Genomic DNA, 19,306 nt, shown 5'->3' with positions numbered 1-19,306 from the left:
TTTCACTAAAGAGAATTTGTTCTGAACAACGCTTGAGTTTTTGAACGAATCTGGGCTTTGCCTCCTGAATGAACCAAAGTATCTCGACGCCCGGCTCACACCCCGTCTCCTCTGCAAGCTACCCCGGGTGCCCCGTGCGTGCTCCCCGCCTCTGACGCAAACCCGCAGCTTACGAGCGAGGCATGCGGCCTCCCTGACACTCGCTGGTGATCGTGTCGGTCATGGCTCTCTTGGCTTGTGCCGTTTTACGGGCGAGGCGGTGGGGGGGGCTGAGGCAGAGGATGCCAAGTTGAGCCACAGGCCTCGTGGGGTGCGCGTTCTCAGACAGCCTCACGGCCACCTTTGCCCTGCCTGGGACACGTGGACACCAGCGAGAGGTGACCCGGGGGATCCGCGGAGGGCTGAGGCCGAGTCGGGGGTTTGGAGTCGGTTGGAATGTCTCGGAAGGAACCCCAGATGGCTCTCCTAATCTGTAGACCCTCCACGACGGGAGGCCGGGTGCCCCGCCAGCGTGGTGGGGTTCGCTGCGAAGCGCCAGCGGTGCGTGACCGCGGCCGCCGCCGTCTCTGGGAGCCTCACAGTTCTATCACGAGCCGGTCTTCGTCGTCGCTACTGGTGTCGCTGAGCTCCACTCCGGTTTGCTTCCCCGTCCCCTCCAGACCCCTCCTCCTGGCGGTTCTCGAAGGCGTCTCCGGGACTCCCGCGGCCTGCTCTGGGCGAGAAGGGTCCACGCGACCCCTTAGTGCACGTAATCCAGACGCTGGACGTGTCCCGCTGTCGTCTCTTGCAGGAGGGCAGGGGACCCGCGTTTCCCCAGCCCCACCTTGCCCGCCGGAAGGGAGACGTGTCTCGTGTCTCCGTTCCTCCCGGTGCAAACAAGCCGAGCCCGGTGCTGAGGCTGCTATTTCAAGGTGAGTTTTTCCAGGTGACCTCAGGGGAACCGAACCTGAGATTCTTGGCTCAGGTGACAGGCCCTCTGCCACGGCCTCTCTGTCCAGGGAGCTCTGTGTCAGAGTGTCCCCTCCAGCTCGGCCGTGCCCTTGTGGCTCTGCACTGTGAATTCCCAGGGCCGTGTGACCGGCTGTCACCCCCGGAGACACACAAATGGCAGCCGCAGCAGTGGTGACGTCACGGCGGGCAGAGTTCCCTTCTGACTCCAAGGAAGAAGGCTCTGGAGCATCTAAGAAAACGCTCAGCTTGGGGTCTGCTGGGACTTGCTCTTGGCGCGGTAGCAGCTGAGTCTCAAACGGTCCCACGTCGAGACCTTTGCCACAGGACAGAAGGTTGACGTTAGCCGCAGCCACGCAGGAGCCCAGTGGCCGAGACGACCCTGACCGGACAGCCGCGTTCTGAGGACGACACGCACCGTGCTCGTCGGCGGGTGGAGAAATACCCTGCAATAAAGAGCCGAGGGAAATAAATGGGCCGCGGGGGGCGGGAGGTGGGAAGGGTTAATTGGTACCAAAAAAAAAAAAAAAAAGCCTTGTGATCAGAAACGCGGTCCTTAACGAAAACAAGGTCTGAGTTCTTAACGATTTTCACTGAGCGCGAACGTCAATACCGCATTCTCGATATGTTTCCAGCAACAACTAATTGGTGCGCCTAACGCACGCGAGGCTCCCTGTTGACGCGAAACAGGTCGGCGAGACCGCCGTGTGTTCTCATCCGGCTTTGTGAAAAGCCGAGACCCCTCGATCGCCCAGCCAGTCCCCAGCTCCCGGTGTTCAGTCTGTGCTGCTCGGGAGCTGAATCGGTGATTTTGTAGCACCGTGTATTTAAAATTTTCCAGATCAGCCTTTTTCAAAGCGTGGTCTGGGTGAGCCCTTTCGTGCTTCGCCGCCCGTCCCCCCGCCTTCCTGGCAGCAATGCCGGCCGCTGGGACGGTGACAGCGATGGCATGCAGCACCTCTATTCTGCTCAGGTGTGAATGAACGACATGCTTATTATTTTTAACGAACCATCAGATAGATCATCCCAGCGGGTTCGCAGCCAGTCACCCATGCTCCCAGCACGCGGCGTCAGCAAGGGGGTCCGAGCGGGCTGTGCCACAGCGAACACCAGCAGCAAGGGGAGGAGGGACACAAATCCAGACAAGGGACGGGCAGAGACAGCCTCCCATCAGAACCCCCACCTTCACACTGCAGGCGGCCGCGTCCCCATCCCCGACGGGCCTGGACCTCATGCTGGGAGAGACGCTTCTCGAGGCTGGTCCGCTGGCCTCCTCCTCCTCCTCTCTGTTCCCACAGCCAAGGGACGGTCCTGAGGTGACACGATGTAGATGCAGATTTAGACCTGAAAAGTGGAGAGAATCATTTACATACGCCCGGAATCACAGAAGCAGCAGACGGTCATTTCCTAGGAGTCTGTCTACATCGTCACGGCGAGCTCTGAGTTCATCGGGCCTCTTGCGCACGGTGCAGACGGGCGACCCACTGACCTTGAACCAGTTCACACGGTCGAGTACAACGTCTCCGCCTCTGCTGAGGAAAGGGGTGGCAAAACCAATTCTAATAGATTAAAAAAAAAACCTCCTAAATTATATATGTTTTAAAAAATATCTCACGTGGCTCTTTTTCATGAGCCATCTCTTGGCCACATCCGTGCATTTGAGACGGGCCCCAAACCCCTGGCCACATGAGCAGGGCTGGGGAGTGGGAATGTCCCCTCCATCACGTCTGATGCCTGCGTCGCCATCAGACCATGGGCAGCTGGACGCGAGGCTGGTTTTGCGTTGCTGCTGTTTCGTGGTGGTCGTTTGATTTGTTGGGGGTAAAGGGGGAACAAGACCGTGACCTTAACAGCACCCATACAACCGCCACTCCCTTCGAAGGGGGCAGCCGTCCCTCCCCGTCCCTCGCCCTGACTCTCGCCTCTACTGCAGCATATTAGCCTGGGATGCAGGTCCAAGGGACCACAGAATTTCAGAGATATCGGCGAGAGATCAGAAAAACATTCTAGAACGGCTGCGTCACCCGAGGAAAGCACGGGACCCGCTTTTAAACCTGCTTTCGTTTTGATTCAAGTTAGATATGCACCGAGTTTTAGAAAGTCAAACCTTTCGACTTATAAGAAAAAGAAACAACAGCAGTTGCCCACTCACTCACTCACTCACTCGCTCGCTCGCTCACGCCCCCACTTTCGATTCTTACATGTTTATCTCTCTGCCTCCTGGTAACCGGTTTATAGCATCACTTTCTGATTTTGTTTGTTTGTTTGTTTGTTTGTTTGTTTGTTTGTTTGTTTGTTTGGAGGCTCGCCTGTGACCTCTCACAGGGGAGTGGAGGGTTTAGGGGGAGTGCCTCCACCCACAAGCTCCATCGCCCCCACATGTATGTGCAGCCTCCGCCCTGCTCTCTTCCCAACAGTTACGTGACAACGATGTCGTCCTCTTGTTTAGAACATTCCATGTTTACATCACTATGTTCAGAAACACGATTTTCTCCACGGAACAGGCTGTGACGTTGCCCTTCGTACCAACGTGGCTTCCCCTGGAGTTAATCATTGGTCTGCGTTTCTTCTTTGGCTTCGTTTTCCGTGGACTTGTTACTAAAAGCCTCCCCAGCCACCTTCCCAAATGTCTGTTTCGTTTCGCTCTCTTAGGAAGAGACCTGGTGCCACTTCCTGGCCCGGCCCCGTAGGACGGCTGCTCCGGGGACCCGGCGCCAGGCTGTGGCCCGCGTCACCTCCACCCTCGGACTCCCGTGCTTCTTTTCCCTCGGTTCCCTCTCTTGCTTTCCTAATGCAAAACTTCCAGTAGCTTCCTAAAAGAAGAGCGTGTGAAATAACACTGTTTAGGTTCTACCTGGCTGCTCGTCCGAGGAGGACATTCCGAGCTGGAATTTGTTTTCCTTCGGAATGGAAGACGCAGCTCCGAGATGCAGCTGTTGAGAAGCCTGGCGCCGACATGATCTGCGATGCGCGATCTCCGAATGCATCTTTCGTGCGGGCCCCGCTCCCTCTGACGACGCCGAGGCTCTTCCTGTCCCAGCGTCACCTGGGTCCGGGCTCTATTTTCGGTCACTGACTGTCTGGGCGCTCGGTGAACCCTTTCGATCTGAATCATGTCCTTCGGTCTTAGAAAAATATGCTCTTCGATTTCTTTTCCCTTACGTTTTGTCTTTTCTCTCTTCCTGTCTGGTTACCGGACCTCCAAACTCTTGATTTTTCTTACCTTCGCTCTCCTATTTTCTATTTCTTTGTCTTTTTACTTTACTCGTGGGACAATTCTTCCAACTTCCCGTTCCAACTCGTGCGTCTATCTGCTCTCATGTCGTTCACTTCTCGGAGCCCACGGTTCTGATTACTAATCGTTACGACGCCTTCTCTATGGCACCCCGATATTATTTCATGGTCCCGACGTCTTCGCTTATATCTCTGTCGATATTAATAATGAGTTGTCGTTGCTGTTCTTGCTGAAGTTTCTCTCTCTTCCAAGGTTCTTTGTTTCCGTTTGTTTTTATCTTTTTTTTTCTTTCATATAAAAGGCTTTCCCACGACACTCAGTCGTCTTAACCCTCTGCCCATGTTTAAGAAACAGGACAAAAACCCTGGCCGGGGACTCTTTACAAGTGTCATTTGTCAGCCGAGGGCCACCCCGCGTGGCTAGCCGGCTGCCCCGTTGAAGTTTGGCCTCCGCAGCCCTGTCCTGCGGGCCTTCCCCACGGACTGGTCGGCTCCTACGTGACAGTCCTCCGACCTCCGGCCTGGGAGGTACCAGTCAGGCTGCCGGCCTGTTGGCGTCACCGCCGGGGACGAAAGCCGAGGGGTTCAGTACGCAGCGTTAAGCGTTTGGGTAAACACTCTGTTGTCAATATGGTCCCGTCGCTCTCTGGTGCCCCGCGTCCCCTGGCGTCCCGTACACGCTCCGGAGACGAAGCTCCTGGAGCTCAGCAAGGGGACAGCGCAGGGAGGGACCGCGCCGTGAGAAGCGGGGGTGGAGTAAAGACTTGGGGTTCATCTTTCAGCCACTCCTCCCGCGTTTGGTCTCACCCGGTACCAGGAATTTCTGCGTTTTTAGGCCCCCGCCCCTGTTAAATCAGCACGAAGTTCTGGGGTCTGCTAAGTCGGCTACTCTCGGCCTCTGCGTTCCAGCCCCCGCCTCGCTGGCACCACGTCTCCTCCCGTCACTGTCCCTGTGGGCCACCGCACCACAAACGCCTTTCCTTACTAACTCCTGGGTCTTCAGAGGAAAGCGGAGGGTCATGAACGTGTTCTGTCCCCCATCTCGAACCAAAAGAACGGACCTCGTGCTTATACCTCGAGGATCAGGGGACCAGATCGTCGAGTGAACTAATCCTAGCCAGTCGGCTGTGAAAATCTACAGGACGGTGCAGCGTTTGGGAAAAGAAGCGACGATCCCTTTACCACAATCTCCGCTTGAGCGTCGCACGCTGGGGTCATCTAGTGACGCAGATCCAGGCTCTGGCACCCCGCTCATTTGCTCGTCAAATACATCCTGGGCCCTGGCATGAACGAGCCACCATGCCCAGCCCTGAGGGACCGGGGAAGGAGCTCCGCCCTCAGGAGCTTCTGCCCCAGCCGGGGAGAGAAACGAAGACCCGCAAACCAACAGGTGAGGCGATTTCCGGTTGGGACGAGGGTCCGAAGGAAATAAGCGTGTTACAGACAGTAGAGACGAGCAGGGCAGTTACAGAGAGTGGCGGTAAGCAGGGGAGGGACAGTGGTCCAGGGGGCGATGGCAAACGGGGTATCACAGAATAAGGCTAAGTGGGGCACATCGCAGAGAGAAATGCGGGAGGGGGCTGTTGTCACACAATTAAAGAAGGGCTCTCAAAAGGTGTCACCTGAAATGAGATCTTCGGCATAGGCCCTTCCAGACCAAGGGCTGCAGAGGCCCCGAGGTGGGAGAGCGTGGAGGTGGAGGAACAGGCCGTCATGGAAGAGGGTGGTGAGCAGAGCAGCGGGGTAGACGTGATGGGCAACATGAATGCAGAACGCGGGCAGCCGACGGGAGGGGCTTAGATTACGCTCCCGTCTGCGTTCATTGTGAAGAAACCAGTGTTTCCGGCAGGAGTCCTCGCGGATTAAGATGCATGTCGCTTCTGTCCAGAGACTAAATTTAGGGGAGAGGGGAGGAGAGGTGGGAAAAGCAGTTACAAGATCGCCAGGGTAGCCTGGGGGCCGGAGGAGACGGCTTGGCGGAGGCGGAAGTAAAATGGGTGAAAATGGATGGATTCAAGACATTTTCATTCTCACCCGTGAAAAATCACCCAAAGATAGTAATGATGATAAACGTTCCTATAGCTGACCAAGCACAAGCGCCTCGCTCTAAGTGGATTTGCTTGTGTCCCCACAGTGACAAAACAACCAGGCAATTCATTCAATTCAATGAAGAAATAAAACCAATTAGTATAGAGAAAATAATCAGATTGGCCAAATGTCTTCTCAGCAGGCTGTTTGGGTTTTTGAAGCCTCCCGAAAGGCCACGTGCGCATTTGACCGATAACTTCTGACTCGTCTGAGAAAGCGAAAGAAGCAAATCCATTGATTTAATTTGCTTTCGACCTACGGTCTCCAGAGAAAAGTGAGTTATCCTAAATAATTGTGAAAAATGCTCAAATAATGTCACTGAAGTGTGTTAAACGAGTTTGGATTATTGAAGAAGGCGCCTAACTGGCTTTTCAATGAATGGCCCTTTTCAAAAAGTGAGCAGCGCGCTGGCCAAACGCTCAGGCGCACGGTGTCCCCCAGGGTGTCCCCCGGCTCAGGTTTCTGCGTCACGAGACGAACCGCTTCCTCAATCTCCAGAAGTTTCGGGTTCTGCCGTCAGAACGCGCTCTTCAGTGAGCCCACCGCTCTCACACGATGACGCTGGTCTTATGAGAAAAAGCATCTCTCGTCCCAGCTCTGCGTGCCATGCATTTCTCCGTGCCTCCCCTCCCCCCGATTAGAGGCTGCGTTTTTAATGATTTTCTTCAGAAATAATTGCCCGACCACATTTAGAGAGGAAGAGACGGCTTAAAGTGTGGGAGCAAATTTAAATTTAGCCATGCCGAAAAGGCTACAGGAAACTATACAATAATCAGAAAGAAAATGGATGAAGAAAATGTAATGACGCTTACCACACGGCTGTAGACGCCTCTGATGGCGTACCTCCCCCCGGCCGTCTAACTCCTCGGCCTTATTCAACTGCTAATAGACATGTTACTCTAATATCATTATCTGAAAGTGTAAGTAATTCGATACGTTTCTTTCGATTGCCCCAATACACCAAAAGCTCTGTGAACTTGGAGTCCGAAATCTCTCAAATATCAGGAAGGAATAAAAACCAGCCTACCACCTTGGCCTTCAAAGCAAGCTATAAGCGTAAACAAGAATGCAGGCATAATCGCCTAGACTATTAATTAATCTGAGATTAAATTGTGTAGAAGCATCCTTGCCACTGAAGGGTGCACAATGTGCCAGCAAATATAATTTGCAATTACTTAAAGCTGAGCAGGATTCTAAAAGTAATCGCCGTGTGGGTAGTGATTTGCTCACTCACTCAAAAGTTCGTGGAGCCCATTTTTTTTTTCAGTCCATATTTTTCGAGCCCCTATTATTGAACCTAAATACGTATCAAGTCCATATTTATCGAGCACTGAGCACGGCCAATACTCTGTGCTAGGAAGTGTGCTGCGCACAGGTGATTTCTTCAGTGGCGAACGAGGCAGACACCCCCGTGAAAATTACAGTCTAGCGGGGGAGAGATTCGGTCAGCACACGATCACACGAAAAATCGACCGAGCAAACGTAGCAAATTGACTGTAAGGAAAAGCGGAGGGCACTGCGAGATGGCGAAACGGGGCCCTGACCGCACCGCTTTCTGTGGGAAAATGGTTCTGACACACACCTGCTCTGGCTGATTTTCTCTCTGATAGTCTGAATCATTCATTCGTTTAATTACGAACATATGTATATTAAAATAATATATATGTAAAGTTTCTATTGAACACTAGGCATTTTATTAACATTTTTCGAAAGTAAATTCATTTGTTTCTGCAATCCTATTACAATTTTTGTCGATCGACCCTCTATAGAAGGAACACGTGGCTGAAAAGGATGGAAGCCATAGGGTTATTTCTCTGCGGCAGAGGCCGGAGGGTGTCGGTTCCAATCAGAAAATGATCAGGAGTCAGCAGGTGGGCGGTGAGGAGCGGCCTCAGACCCCGCCCCACAGGCAGAGGGGACTCGGCTAGAGAGGACGGGTGGGGGGAGAGAAACGCCTCGCATCTCTGTTCTAGCCTAAGGCGATCTTTCGCGAGTTGGCCTCCCAGTAATCGCAAACGAATCTTTTATTCCAGAAACCCCTTCTCCTATAGCCCGCACAAAAATTCTCCACCGAAAGTATGCGTAGTGCGAAACGGTGTTTACGATCTCGCTTCAAGTTCAAACTTTCTGATCGTGTCCGGACAACAAGCGCTTGACTTTCAAATATGGAGCGGATATAAGATTATAGAATCTCGTAAGGAAAAAAGACGAGGTTAAAAAGAAACGCGGCCGGCGACGTCAGGCGTCGGGACTGAACCCGGCGGCTCCACTTCACGTGTCATTTTTTTTTTTTTTTACGTTTCTTGTTGCTCAATGAAAATTGTCTACCTGAGTCTCTTCCCTGGGACATAATTGATACACTCGCAACGGCTTCTCATCTTCCCTCAAGATTTACACCCGAAAACGAAGGAGAAATTATTCTATTTCAGCAGGTTCAGAGCTTGGCGACGTCGCTAATAGCTTTAGGGGAAGAATTAATACTTCTCTATGAATTCTAATGAGAGGGGATGTAGGGAAGTCGTTAGCTAAGAAGGAGGGAGAAGGGGCAGGGGGAGGAGAGCCCTCCCCTGGGGAGAGGCCCGGCCCACCTCTCTGCTCTCAGGAGCTCATTCCTAGGAGGGATGGAGACAGAACAGGGAGGAGGGAGGTCAGTCCGCCCCAGGCCTCAGATGAACTAACGAAGGCAACAGGGTGGACACAGCCGCCATCTACCATTATCCCAGGGACCGACTCAAGCCTCTTCACACAGTATTTAGAAATGGTACCTTTTATGTGTGTGTAATTAGGTGAAGCTTTTATTTCTGAAACCACCTGTAGCCCAGGCCTCCCTGCGTCTCTGTTCCTGAGATCAAAGCGTTTTGATAACTTTCTCCTCTCGGTCATTTTCTCCAAACTCGGCGAAGGGGCCTGGTTGAAACATTTCAGTAATTTTAAAGCCTGTTCGTGTACAGAATTCAACGATGCTCCTCTAGAAAGCAAAATGGAGGCGTAAAGAGAAATAACAAAAACAGTCCAGAAACACTCTTGGAAAAGCCTGTCTCAGAATCCACTCAGAAAAATGGCTTTTGGGGATCTGTTTATACATGTGGCTCTCAATTGGGGCGGATGTCCGGAGACTTTTTGGGCTGTCCTGACTTGGTGGGGGGTGCTGGCATCTGGTGGGTGGGGGCCGGGGGTGCTGCTCGACACCCTGCATTGCCCAGATGGCCCGCCCCAGGAGCGGCCCATCGGGGCTGCCGTCCAGAAACCAGGTTTAAACCAAGAATCTCGAATCCAGATGCTCCAGGGACCAGACAAGAGGCATAAGCGACGGAAGTTCCCTTGGTTGGGGAACTTCGGGGAATGGGGAGCATGGCAAGCTCAAGGGCGAAGCTGACCCTCACCTCCCGCCGACTGAGACGGTGAGGGACCAAGGCTCCAGGTCACCAGAACTGTCTATTTTCCAAGAGAAGCCGAAAATCTGAATTCGATGTGTTTTTAAATACTGATAAGGAATTAGTTTTCAAACAATAGCACTGTGCTAACCAGCTTGTCTGTGGCCTGAGCATGGCCAAGGAGAGACCAGTCCATAACCCCTTGTTGGTCAAGAGGTCAAGTGTACCAACTGTGAAGGGAGGGGCTTAGGGGTCACCAAGGCTCTGCTCTTTTGCTGAAGCAAAGGTTCTTTTTAAAAACATTGTTAAAAATATTTATGGGAGAGTAAACAAACCTGTTTTTGAAAAGTAATCTGGCAGCATCTTATAAAATGAAATGTATAATTATAAAAAGCACATAGATCTAGCAATCGCACTTAGGGAAATTGAGCAAGAATATTTCCCGTGGGAAGAGCTGTGGTAGGAAAACCAACGGCGATGAACATGAATGTCCACCGATAAGGGGAGGGTTGGATACACAAACGCTGGGACAGCTATGCTGTGGGATTTCATGCTGCTGCTAAAACCACATTTGTCTCTTTATAAAGCAGGCCCAGAGTTATACACAAGATACATTAAGAAGAGTCGTAGGTTATTATGTATGGTACGATCTATTCGTGTAAAAATAAATAACCCAAGTGTCTGCCCGTATTTGCGCACACATGTAGAAAGGTGTGGAAGACACATGTACATAACCTGGGAATGAATGGTCGTTTCCTTGGACATAATTCATGTTGCTTGTTCCATGGCGACAAGCATGGTATGGCTTTACTGGTTTTGCCCGAACACGCCACCAACCGAGGTGGGTACAGCCTCACGTCCTCGGAACAAAAGCTCCGTTTCTCAGGCAGAGAAAAGGTGAGAAACTCATGAAAGGAAGAGAAAGATATATTTTTCCATCTCTAGCCAAATTTGAAGTATTTCTGTACTATCCTGATTTTTTTTTTTTTGAAGTTTTGCCTCTTCCGAGTAATCATTTTCCAACCTCTTTTCTCAGAAACCACTTTTCTCTGTGGCTCGCATTTCTCTTCTCTTTCTCTAATGAAAGGCAATCAGTTTGAGAACTCTTCACTTACCATTTTCTCCAAAAAAAATAAAAATAAAAAAAAATAACAACGTATTTAGTGGGAAAGTCTGCTTTCATCACGCTCAGACAATAAGAAAACGCTCTAACGTAAAGAGGGGGCAAATGTTGGGGAAGCAGAAAAACTCAATGAAGAACAAAAAATTGCTCATATTTGAATTATTAAGTGCCAAAATTGAATCCGGAGAACCCACTTTATAGTTCATTACTTTCCAACTTTCTTAACTCTGAATGAAAATTATGGAGTAAAGAAGTTCAGGCTTCGGAAGGTAATTGATGTGTTTAAGCAATTGCCTCATCATTTCTTAAGATTTACACCCTGGAGGAGGTGGTGTCATCCTGCTTCGGAGATTCTGTAAGCAATATTCCTTAACTAATGGCTTCAGGAAAAGACAATCTCCCCATTAATTCTGACAGGGAAACTAATGGAACGGAGCCATTAGCTCCAGTCGGGGGAGCGGGGAGGGGCTTGGCGGCTGAGGGGACCCTGGAGTCCGGGCTGCCGTCCGTGTCCCTCAAGCACGTTCCCAGGCGCTTTGTCGCTGAGGGCCAGGCCGGAGCCACACCAAGGGAGCCGCCCGGCCCCACCTGTCCCAGGCCACTCGTACAGACTAACTGAAGTATAAAGGCTAAAAAGAAAGGGGAAAGAAAGAAATTCTGACCGACTGTATTTCAGAGAATTACATCACCATCCTCACACAGTGTCTAGCGACTCTGCCTTTTCTACACGATTAGGCAAACCTTTTCTCTCAGAAAGTACCCGTCAGAAATCTCTTTACCTTTCTTTTCTTTTCTTTCTTTTTCTTTCTTTTCAGTGAAAGATAGCTGCTTTGATAACATCATCCCCAGAGGAATTGTTTTCCCTAAACTATGTTAGTTTGGGGGTGCGGGGGTACGGCGGAAATCCAGTTAAAATATTTCAGTCTTTTAAAAGCTTAGTTGCAGACAGAATTCAAAAGAAGAGGCCCTAGTATTAAGTGTGGCTTCACTGTTAAGGGCTGAAGAAGCTCGAGACTGTCTGGTTGATGCAGTGGATACGAAGCAGAAGGGACGAAAATGAGGACAGAATTATGCGGTGATTAGGATTGTGGTAAATGCCACAAAGGACATGAGTTATGAATCATACCACGAGGTCCTCTGGCTCGAGAGTCAGAAGTGACCAGCCTGAGCAATCCCTAAATGTCACCTCACGAAACTCTTCAAGGAGAACAATGACTAAGAAGCCTCAAAGCGGTTCTTCAGAGAGAAAGTGCTCGAACGTCCCATCAGAGGGTCGGGAAAACACATTTATCAAGGTCCGACGACAAACCAGAGTATTCCTCTCTCCTAAAGCAATTTTCTGAAAGTTTGTCTCTTCTGAGTAATCATATGTTTTATTTCAGAGACTACTTTTCTTTGTGGTGCTCATTTCTTTTCTGTTGCTTTGATGAAAGGCAATCGTTTAAAGTTTCCCTCTCTGAGATTTTTTTCCCTGACAGGTCTTTAGTAGAAAGTCATATTTAAAATCAGTTCTTAAGTTAAAAGTCTGTGTCCAGACCATATACGTGTACCCAAAATTTAGAGAGTAAAAGCAGACATGAGGTGAAGGGGGAGAAATACAATGATTAAAAATACCATGTAAAATCCATAATGCCAGAACTGAAATCAAGAGTACTTAGTCTTCGAATTATTATTTTCGATGTTTCTCATTACTAAATGAGTCTGGAAAAGACAGTCTATTTCTAGAAATGTAATTGAGGTATTTGAGAGAGCTCATTTTTCCTCCAGATTTGCATCCTTAAAAAGAAGAAATTGATCCATTTCAATGATAATAGCTGGGAAGAAAGATTTTCCTTTTCTCCTTCATTAATCCCGATAAGAGGGAAAAATAGACTCATTTCAGAAGAGAAACGAAGACAGGAAAGAAAACACTTTGATGTTTTCTTTCTTTGATGAGTCGGCCTCATCGATTTGGGTTCTCCAGTCACCTTAGGAAAGAGAGCGCGCTGAGTCCAGCCTCTGGGGAAAGACGCATGCTCGGGGACAGCGTAGATGTCCCCTCAGACCCGAATGGCAGACTAGTAAGACTTAATTTGACAAGAAAACCAGGAGAAGAGGGTGAGGGAGAGACACCTCTCCGTCTTCGCAACGGTTTTAAATAGTCTGTCTCCTGTGGACTTGGTTTTGGGGTTCTCTTCCCTACTTCAGAACACCTGGCATGGCCATCTTCTTTGCTTTTTTGAGGGAAGGCAAGTGTTCGGAAAGCCGACAGCTCTCTCCCACGCACGCAGATCATTTTTCTAAGCAACGCTAGTGCAAGAGCCAGTTCAAATACTTCAATATTAAATCATTGGACAGATTTTTAGATTCGACAGCATTTTCTGTTTCAGAACAGGGGTTAGTAAAAAAAAAAAAAAAAAAAAAAAAAAAAAAAGGAAAGAAAAAAGCAGCCTAAAACTCTCTTTAGAAACTTTTCATGCCAACTTTACTCAAGAATGCATGTTTCGGGCTTAGTTCATAAACATGGTTTTCTTAACAATGACGGAAACGTGGCTGGGCGGACCATGCCGTAATTGAAATAGTTTCAACCAGGCTTTGTCTTCCCTCAAGATTTCTGTCTCAGAGGCGAGAGTTCTTCTGTTCCCGCGATCCTGCAGCGAAACGACTCAAGTAGTGTTTTGTTTTTGTTTTTTGTTGTTTTTGGTTTTTGGTTTTTGGTTTTTTGGGGTTTTGTGTGTGTGTGTGCAAAAGCCTCTACGTGGTGTCTACGGATCCCGACAGAAAATAAAGGGAAACAATCATGAGTTCTTCAGATCAACGCGGGCAAGAACAGCTCTGCCAACTCACGAGGATGGAAGCTCAAGGTTCCCTGTGCCTTGGAAGCTGAGAGGCGTGTGACAAAGGGGAACGGGTAATAATGGGAAGAGAGGGACCAAATTCTTGCCACGTCTCTGAAGCTCCTCTTCTGACCTCTCGCCAGCTTTCGAAATCCTGCCTTTGACTTCAAACTCAAAGGACGGAACCTTTTCGACTTCGGGAACTGTCTCCCCGACTCAGAGCGGCACCCTTTATCTCCCCGGTCCCGGTTTCAGAAATAATTTTTAATCCTACCGAACTAATGAATAACTCTGATCTCTAGATTTAAAAAAAAAAAAAAAGAGGAATCGATATATTGGAACCATCTAGCAAGACCACACTTTGAGGCCTTTTAAAAATCTTTACGTCTCTCCTGACGATTTCTACCCTGCCACCCATGAAAGGAGTCTGTTTTGCAATCTCGAAGCGGAGATTGGGGCAGAACATGGGAGATGCCTCTTTGCTCTAATCCGGATGAGAGGTTAAGCAACATCACGCACCCAGAAAGTTCCAGCTGGAGAACGTGTGCAGGTGAGAGCAGGTGTACAATCGTGCACGGACGGTACACAGAGGCTAAGGGGGTTGTGAAAAGAACGCTATTTAAAATAGAGGGAAAGAAGACAATTTTCAGAGACTCCTGCCTTCCAGGCTTCCTGAATCTTCCCCTGGGGGTGGGTGGGTCTGGGCAAAGGTAGGGGGTGCACCTTACCACACAGCCACCCATTGGGTGATTTTCTTGAGTGCAAGACAGCTAGGTCGATAAGATTACTTCTTCGAGATGTTCTTCTGATAGACGTCACGGGGCCCGTTTCAAATGCACGCGGAAAGAAATGACGACTGAATCAAGTGCGTACAACTGAGGTCCAATCAAAAGAGAGTCGAGAAGGGAGGGGGAAGAAAGACTGACTCTTGAGCAGTCGTCATGGAAAATCTATTCGGGAAATCGTCTTGACTTCTGTTTCCAAATATGTTATTACTAAATTCAAATCAGAAAAAGAATACACAGCTCAAATTATCGTGGAATAAACTAACATAATGGTTTTGAAATAAAGTAGTTTACATTGTTCCCGTGAATGCTGACAGAAAAATAATGAGAAAATTGCATGAACATCCATCAAAGAACAGGAACCGGCGGCCTGGAGAGTGGGTTCTGGCAGGCTTTTCCCCCTCCCGAAAATCGGGGGTGGGGGTGGGGGAGTCGGTATGGGAAGTGGGCTTGAACCCCAAAGGATGCTGGTACAGGGAAAGGGAGCCACGGGAAATAATAAATATTATAATATCCCGGTGCTTTCTATCACTTCGAGGAGTTTTCAACTTCTCAACCTTCAAAACTTCTATTTTGAGAATTATTAGTCGATTTTACCTCCAATATTTCTCTCAGCCAGAGGAAAGCAAGGCCATGCATTTCTCTTGCAGGATGCTCTCCTATTCTGCATTCGCCATGAGCGGCTGCCAAGGGGACTTTATTATTACGAAGGTTCTCCCAGAGAAAGGACTCCGTGCCCAGCCTCCGACAGACACACGGCAGAGGGGACGAGGGGCGATGAAATAGTGCGCGAGAGAGAATAAAATGTTAACCGGGCTTTGGTGTGGAAATGCACCCTGCGCAGGAGACCGCATCCCAGGCTGATGAGAGCTGGGGACCGTACTTTCTGAGCTAGAATGGTGCAGCTTCGGTGTTTTCAAAGAGAAGAGAAGATTAACCCTTCTTCTTCCGTGCTTCGGCTTTGAACAGAAAGGAGGTGAAGGTGGCCTTATTGATCCAGGAAGGGTCCTGGAGGACCCCCAGCCCCCTCGCCCCTATCTGTCCTCTTCCAGCTGTCAGACCCTGAGAAGCAAATGCCTTATTTGAGCCAAGCAGCCCAAAGGGAGAAGACTGGAGAGACACAAAGAGAAGGAGAGAGAGAGAGAGAGGTCGAAACGGACCAGTTAAAAGGAAATGGCGGGGTCCAGGCACCCAGGTGCCCGGAACCAGTCTCCCACCCCCCTTAGGAGAGAGCCAATGAAATGTTTGAATCACAGAGAGCCCAGAGTCATCCCAGCTGAGGAAGCGCTTCAGGCAGGGACGGGAGGGGACCTCAAACTTCAGGCTTCAGAACCGAAAGCAGGTTTGAAAGCCAGTTCAGGGTACGTTTTCCAGCGCGTGGAGTCCTTGGAGAGGTCTGGGCCAGCAAGGACAATCTGAGGGCCTGAGGGAACAGGGAGGGCCAGATAAAATGTGGGTGCCCAGCAAAATGTGAATTTCAGTGTAACGAAGAATAATTTTTAGCACGAGTATGTCCTATGCAATATCTGGGGCACACTTATGCAAAAATATATACTCGCCGTTTGTCTGAAATTCAAGTTTAACTGGGTGCTCTGAATTTTCACGTGCTCACTCGGGCCACCCTGCCTTAAGCTAGCTGGGGGCTGGCCCAGAAAAGAATAGTGTGACTGAAGTCCCGTCCCCACGGCTCCAGGCACTGTCCACTGTTAATCCAGGGGTCGATTTGAGATGAGTGATTATTATCAGCCAAGACGTCTTCATGAGGGGGCATCTCAAAAGCATCCTGAGTGTGGCTATGGCTTCAACAGCCCTTGATGGAGAAATAAATTGGGGAGGGGGCTCCGAACAGCCCCGGAGCCAAGCCCTCAGACAACGGCTAAGCACGCACAGGCATGCAGAGGGGAGCAGCCGACCAAGGCCCTCTCGCCATTTTAAAGAATTTTTTTCAACACCGCCATGAAAACCTTCTGCCAACCTTCAAAATGTCAGTTTTGAAAATGTATGAGTCTCTGTGATCTCAGAATGATCTCCCCATTCCCACGTAGACAGGGACCCGAGGCTGTCCATTTTCCTCCAAAGATGGTCCCCTGACCCGTACCCACTGGGAGAGACAATCAAGTGTAGTTCATTATCGCGCAGGCTTTTTCTCTGGGTGAGAAACCTTAGCCAGCCTCTAATAGATGCGAGGGAGGAAGGATGAGGCAGGTGGAAATGGCCTGCTGCAGATAATAACCCTTAAAAGGGGCATTATGCAGGGACGCATTCGAGAGTCCTGAGCGACGCGGCCACACTCCAGTAATGGCAGGTTCGGGGACATTTTCTAGACGAGAGTTTTGTTATGCTCATAACTTCTCTCTCAAGAATTTTAAAGCAAGGGGGAGGGAGAGAAAAAAAAAAGAATAAACTTTTTCTTTCTCTTTTTAAGCCTGGAGGGAAAAAAACAAGAGGGCAAACTTTTTTTGCTTTCATTGGTAAATTTGTCAATGGCAGGTACGGCAGGAAAAGGATAAGAATTGACTTTTTTCCCATCTGAAACATCTCTCTCCTGTCCCCTGAGGGCAAAAGGCTTGTAAGAAAATGGCCCCTTCCACCGAGAGGAAGACCCGGCTCTCAAGCACAGGGCTTCCTGAAGGGGTGCGTGTTTTTGCCCAGTCTGCACCTGAAGAACAGAACAGGATGTCTGTCTGTCAATTCCTTGTGGCCTGTCAGCTGGGCAGAGGACAGACAGACACACTCCCTTTCATGCTCATCAGCTGGGTGCATATGGGCAGAAGAAGGTACAGCCACTGCGTGAAAACATCTTGGCTTTGGCGGTATCTCGGGCCCAGCAGGAGGAACGATTCACGAGAACGTCGGATGGACCCAGGAAGCCACAACATGTCAACGGAGAGTCAAGCATCGGCAGAGGGCCAACTGGAAGGACCAGTGTCCTCTACCCTTCCCGTCATTTCAAGACGGTTTTAGCCTCGTTGCATAAAAACGGCCCTCGAAGTTCTGTTTTAAAAAATCGTCAGTCTGTTTACCGCAGAAACATTTCTCCCCCGTGTATGAGGACCCAAGGCTGTCCCCTTTCTCAGCGCACAGCGCCCGCCCTGCCCCCTTGGCCTGCAGGGGTCAGACGCACACTCCATCACCGCGAAGGTTCTCTGAGGGAGGGGAGGCTGTGCCCACCTGCTGCCAAGTGCACGGAGCGGAGATGGGGGCCAGCGAAACAGTCCAGAGTAAATAACAAAATCGAAATAGGTTTCAGGGCAGAGCTGTATCTACGGTTCTCCGTTTTTACACATCTCTCCTCTGATCATCGGCTCTGGGTCTATTTCCTCCGCGAGGTTGCTAATGAAATTCATGTCAAATATTTCCAAGGAACATAAAAGTAATTTACTTTCCCCATAGTGTTTTGGCTCAGGTGAAGTCTCTGGTGAACTTGGAGCCACAGAGCAGCTCCGGCTCACCTTGGTTCCAGAAGTGTTAATTATACCATGTGTCGCAGGGGGCTGAGTCTGCAAGGGAAGGAGACTGTGCAGGCTCTGGATACTCCTGGGGGACGGGGAGGGTTACTTTACAGTGGAGACGCTGACACACACCGCCTCAGCCAGGTGACCAAGGCCAACACCAACGCGATGGGTCGTGTCAACGGTACGGACTCAATCCACTATGATGAGGAGGGGGCTTCACCTCTACGATCTTGATCCCCAAACCCACTGCCCCAGTCTAACCATGAGAAAAACATCGGACAAACTCCAGCAGAAGGACAGCCTACACAATACCCGACTGGAACTCCTCCGAGCTGCCAAGGTCATCAAAAGCAAGGAAAAACCTGAGAGACCATCACAGCCCAGAGGAGCCTCAGTAGACCCGATGACGAAACAGCATGTGGTGTCACGGGTGGGATTCTGGACGGGGCAAAGGACATTAGGGGAAAACTAGGGAAATTCGAATCAACTGTGGCGTTGAATTAATGATATGGGCACCAATACAGTATCACTGCTCATAACAAGCATGTCACACTAATGGAGGATGTCACAGCGGAGGCCAGGTGTGGAACGGACAGAAACCCTCCAAATTATCTTTACAACTTTTTGGTAAATCCAAAACTGTTTTTAGAAGAACGTTCGTTTACACAAACACACAGCAATGCGCTCGGTGCTCCAGGAAGGCCTGGGTGCCCTCCTCTCTCCCAGGCAGAGTTCCGTGGGGAAGGGGGTGGTCTTTCAATGTCGTGGCTCCGAGTGTCTCGGAGCCTACACAAAATCTAAAAACCTTCTGAAGTCCACACTTTCTCCCTCAGTCCCGTCTCGGGGGACTTGTGCAAACCCCCACGGCCCTTCTTCTAAGACGTGACCACGAGAGCGTCTCTCTCTTCCTGACAGGTCTCGAGATGTATAGTACCCTATTCTCCCATTTCAAACCACTGTCTTTAACTGTATTTCAGGATACCATGCTGTCAGGACGAACTACTTAATTTGCAGGGCCTCGTGCAAACAAAAATGTGGGCTTTCATTCAAAATGATGAAGAGTTTCACGTCTGCACAGCGAGCCGCCCATCCAGCGTGGGCCCTCGTGGGCGCGCGGCCTGCGTGCCGGCACGGGTCACACGCCCATGAAGATTTCCATTAGGAGGTATGTATTGCCTGTCGTGAAGCCATCCCTCACGTCAACAATGGCAGCGGCAAGAAAACAATCCTCAGAGGACAGAAAGGCAGAAGCCCACGGCCCGTGAAAGCATGAAGACATGCACCGTCGCCTCGAGCGGCAGCCCGACTCCGTGCCCTGTAATTCCCCGAGGGACCCGAGGCCCCCAGCGACATCTCAGGAAAGAGCCCACAAGCCCGCCATCGAAACAGCAGCTCACGGCCAGAGGCAGGTCGAGCAGTGAGAACTGAAAACGGGCGGCTCACCTGGGCGGTTTCTCTTTTGTTCTTCAGAAGATGGAGCTGG

At 50.1% G+C, this 19,306-nt stretch overlaps 1 protein-coding gene across 1 annotated transcript in view; it reads right to left on the bottom strand.

The window, feature by feature from the left end:
- Window positions 1-575: 575 nt before the first annotated feature.
- ZNF831 (zinc finger protein 831) overlaps window positions 576-19,306 on the bottom strand; it is an 87,753-nt gene continuing 69,022 nt past the window's right edge. Inside the window, exons 5-7 of the mRNA XM_039863737.1 lie at window positions 2,132-2,292; window positions 947-1,394; window positions 576-712 (exon numbers count right to left, since the gene is read on the bottom strand). Of these exons, the coding sequence (XP_039719671.1) occupies window positions 576-712; window positions 947-1,394; window positions 2,132-2,292 (746 nt within the window). The remainder of the gene's footprint in view (window positions 713-946; window positions 1,395-2,131; window positions 2,293-19,306) is intronic.

This window comes from Pteropus medius, unplaced genomic scaffold, assembly GCF_902729225.1.
Source record: "Pteropus medius unplaced genomic scaffold, Ma_sr-lr_union100, whole genome shotgun sequence".
In the NCBI taxonomy this organism is placed as follows: Eukaryota; Metazoa; Chordata; class Mammalia; order Chiroptera; family Pteropodidae; genus Pteropus; species Pteropus medius.
The sequence above is the reverse complement of the archived record's forward strand: the minus strand, read 5'-3'. Positions and strand labels throughout refer to the sequence as shown.